This window comes from Echinops telfairi, unplaced genomic scaffold, assembly GCF_000313985.2.
Source record: "Echinops telfairi isolate 266 unplaced genomic scaffold, ASM31398v2 ScPeMD7_31;HRSCAF=116, whole genome shotgun sequence".
In the NCBI taxonomy this organism is placed as follows: domain Eukaryota; kingdom Metazoa; phylum Chordata; class Mammalia; order Afrosoricida; family Tenrecidae; genus Echinops; species Echinops telfairi.
The window spans coordinates 43,985,440-43,989,202 of NW_022103928.1; the positions used below are offsets into that span (position 1 = coordinate 43,985,440).

General features: G+C 36.9%; 1 protein-coding gene across 1 annotated transcript in view; it reads left to right on the forward strand.

Moving 5' to 3' along the window:
* KMT2C (lysine methyltransferase 2C) overlaps positions 1-3,763 on the forward strand; it is a 270,207-nt gene that overhangs the window by 47,072 nt on the left and 219,372 nt on the right. Inside the window, exon 2 of the mRNA XM_045289870.1 lies at positions 789-927. Within this exon, the coding sequence (XP_045145805.1) occupies positions 789-927 (139 nt within the window). The remainder of the gene's footprint in view (positions 1-788; positions 928-3,763) is intronic.

A 3,763-nucleotide genomic window follows, 5' to 3' on the forward strand; every position in this document is an offset into this window, starting at 1 on the left:
CAGACGCTATAGGTCTCGATAGCCGGGCACCATCAGCCTTCTCATGTTTTTTTTAAAGATTGCCAGTGGTCTTTTCTTTCTTACATTTTATTTTACATTATTGTCCTTTTCCTGTTTATTTTGTTTTGTTTCTGTTAGATTTTCTAGTTTATGAGGCACAGAAGGATGGATACATAAAGACAATAACTGATGCAATGTACATTGGCTGGTGTAAGATAATGTTTTTAAAAAATCATAACTTTATGTTGCAGCCTTTGTTATAGCAGTTTAATCAGTGTCCTAGTTAATACAGTCTAGTGCCAAGAGTAGGGGACTCCAATGTCCCAAACTTAAAATATGTGTCTTGATGGTCAGGTTGTAAGAGACTGATACTGGACATAAATATTTTTGTTTTCTAGATGAATTACTATAGTCTTAAAATTCAAGTTCTTATCTGTTATTAATTGAATTTCTGAGTCAAATGTAATTTGAACAAAAAGAAAAGTATGCTGCATTTTACATTATTTGATTGTTTTCATTAGAAAATAAACAGTGCCATTTATTAGGCACCTAAACATTTATTAGGCAAAGTCAGCAGTTGGAACCCACCAGCCACTCAATGGGAAAAGGGTAAGGTTTGTTTTCCCATAGAGATTTACAGCCTCAGAAACCCAAAGGGGCAGTTCTACTTTGCCCTGTAGGGTTACTATGAGGCAGAATCAACCCAGTGGCAGTGGATTATGCTTTAGAAATAAATTTGTTTATATGTACACAAATGAACTTTTTATATTATTTTGTTTTCTATCCAGCAGAAGTCAAAGAACATTCGGCTGAAGAGGATGCTGAAGCAGAAATGGACAGCAAACAGCTAGTTCCACCTCTTCAGAGTTCTGTATCTGAGGATTCCTCAAGTCCCATGGTCTCTGTTGGTGTGGAAGCCAGAATCAGGTTAGAAGATAACCACTGTGGATTGCATGTTTGTGAAGAACGATAGTGACTTGGGCATGGAGAAAGTTCAGCAAGCACAAGGATATAAATCTAGATGACATTTTATTAATTAGTAGTTTTGATGATAGTTTTCTGTGTCATTGAGGAAAAATGTGTTTAGACTCTTTAAAGCAGAGCAGTAGGTTAGTGTTAATCTTGTTTCTTCAGACTAGAATCAGAATAACCATACATTTTTAGCTAAACGATTAATTTTTTGTTCACCTATAAACAAGAATAATTCTGCTTTGAAGACATTTTTAGCCTTTATGTGAAAGAAGAAAATATAATTAAAGAATCATCCATTGGTTGGTTTATCCTCCATCTTCTTGAATTTATTTTTGCTTTTGCTTTGGGCATACCTCATTCTTCTTTTCTCTTTCTCTTTTGCTGGCTTCTGCTAGACTTTTTACCTTTATAAAGTTGAAGTCCTCAGGGCTAAGTTCTTAGATATCTTGTCTGGGTGCTTATGAATCCCATATTTATATTTCTAGGACTCACCCTTTCCCAAACTCCTGACTTTCATACTCACCCGTTTGCTTGACATGTCCATTTGGAAGCATACTACTCACAGTACCCTTAACATCGTCTAAAACCACTCTAGAATTTATAATTAGTTAATTTAGAATTATGCTGCTACTTATGGTTTGATTGATACTAGTATAAGCTTCTCTTTTCTCATAGAACCCAGAAATGGTAAATTCATCTTAGAATTAAGAACAGAAAGTTTTCATATTTTCCAGTTTATGGTAGAAATCTGATAGTTTTCTGAGACATTCCAGATGTTCTCTAGGAGTACTTCTGGAACCCTTTGTAACCTGTTGCTTGACTCTTGTAGATTTTAGGGATTAATTATGCCTGGCTTATTTTCGAGTCCTTGTATAGTACCTAACATGTAAATCTCATCAAATACTTAATGAAAGAATGAAAGTCAAAAACTCTTTATGAATCTAAGAAAACTTATATTAATCATGTCGTTTCAAACTACCATATATACTCAAGTATAAGCTGGGTTTTCCAGCAGATTTTTAATGTAGTTTTTGGGGTAAAATTAGGTGCCTCGGTAGATATTTGGGTCAGCTTGTTCTCAAAGATATATAGTAGTTGAAAATAATAGACCAGTAATGCCTAGCAGAAAAAATAGATTATTCAATAAATGACATTGGAATTTTTGGTATCAACTTAAAAAATGTTAGTTACACCCTATAAAAGAATAAATTTGAAATGGATCAATGAATAATGCCAATGTTATTTATTTCTTCATGATTATACCACTACCACTGCAGTTATCTTTATTAGGCAGTAAAGAGAATATGTATGTTCTGCAGATCGCATATTGTTGATAGCCTTTTAGTCCAAGCTCTGCCACTTTTTAATAATTAATATTCTCCCTGTACCCCGGTTTCTTTTAAATAAAACCAGTAGCTTGAATTTCCTAAATTGTAATGATTCAATATGTAAATTTCCTAAAGAAAGATAGGTGGGATAAACAATCTGTAGGAGAAAACAATGGAACCAACGGTTAATGGGGGACATGGGAGAGGGGAAGGCGGGGGAAAGGAAGTGGGTGTTAACAAACCCTTGTTAACAAACAAGTGATCTAAAGTCGATAACGAGAAGAGCATAGGAGGCTTGGTAGGGCTTGATCAAGACCAATGTAATTGAGAGGAATTACTGAAACCCAAATGAAGGCTGAGCATGATAGTGGGACAAGAGGAAAGTAAAAGGAAATAGAGGAAAGACCTAGGAGGCAAAGGGCATTTATAGAGGTCTAAATACAGGCATATACATATGTAAATATATTTATATGTAATTATGGGGAACTAGATCTATGTATTAATGTATTAATGTATTAATGTCACAGATGGACATTGGGCCTCCACTCAAGTACTCCCTGAATGCAAGAACAATTTGTTCTATTAAACTGATTCTCACGTTCCCAACACAGTCGCTTAAGACAAAGCAGGTGCATAAGGAAATGTGGCGAAGAAAGCTGATGGTGCCCAGCTATCAAAAGATATAAGGGTCTTAAAGGTTTGAAGGTAAACAAGCGGCCATCTAGCTTAGAAGCAACAAAGCCCACATGGAAGAAGCTCACCAGCCTGTGTGATCATGAGGTGTTGGTAGGATCAGATACCAGGCATCAAAGAACAAGTATAACTGTGAATGAGGGGGAATGCAGAGGGGAAAGCCAAAGCCCATCTGTAGGCAACTGGGACATCCCCTTACAGAAGGGTTGCGGGGAAGAGATGAGCCAGTCAAGGTGCAGTATAGCATTGATGAAACATACAGTTTTCCTCTAGTTTTTTAATGCTTCCTCCCCCCTACTATCATGATCCCAATTCTACCTTAAAAATCTGGCTAGACCAGAGGTTGTACACTGGTACAGTTAAGAACTTGAAACATAGGGAATCCAGGACAGATAAACCCCTCAGGACCCTTCATGAGAGTAGTGATACAAGGGGAGAGGGTAGAGTAGAAAGGGGGAACTGATCACAGTGATATACATATAACCCCCTCCCTGGGGCACGCACAACAGAAAAGTGGGTGAAGGGAGACACCGGTCAGTGTAAGACATGACAAAATAATAATAATTTATGAATTATCAAGGGTTCGTGAGGGAGGCAGGTGAGGGGGATGAGGAGCTGATACCAAGGGTCAAGTAGAAAAAAATGTTTTGTAAGTAATGATAGTAACAAATGTACAAATATGCTTGACACACTGGGTATATGTATGTATTGTGATAAGAGTTGTACGAGCCCCCAATACAGTGAACCCTCGCCACTTCGCGCTTCGACTT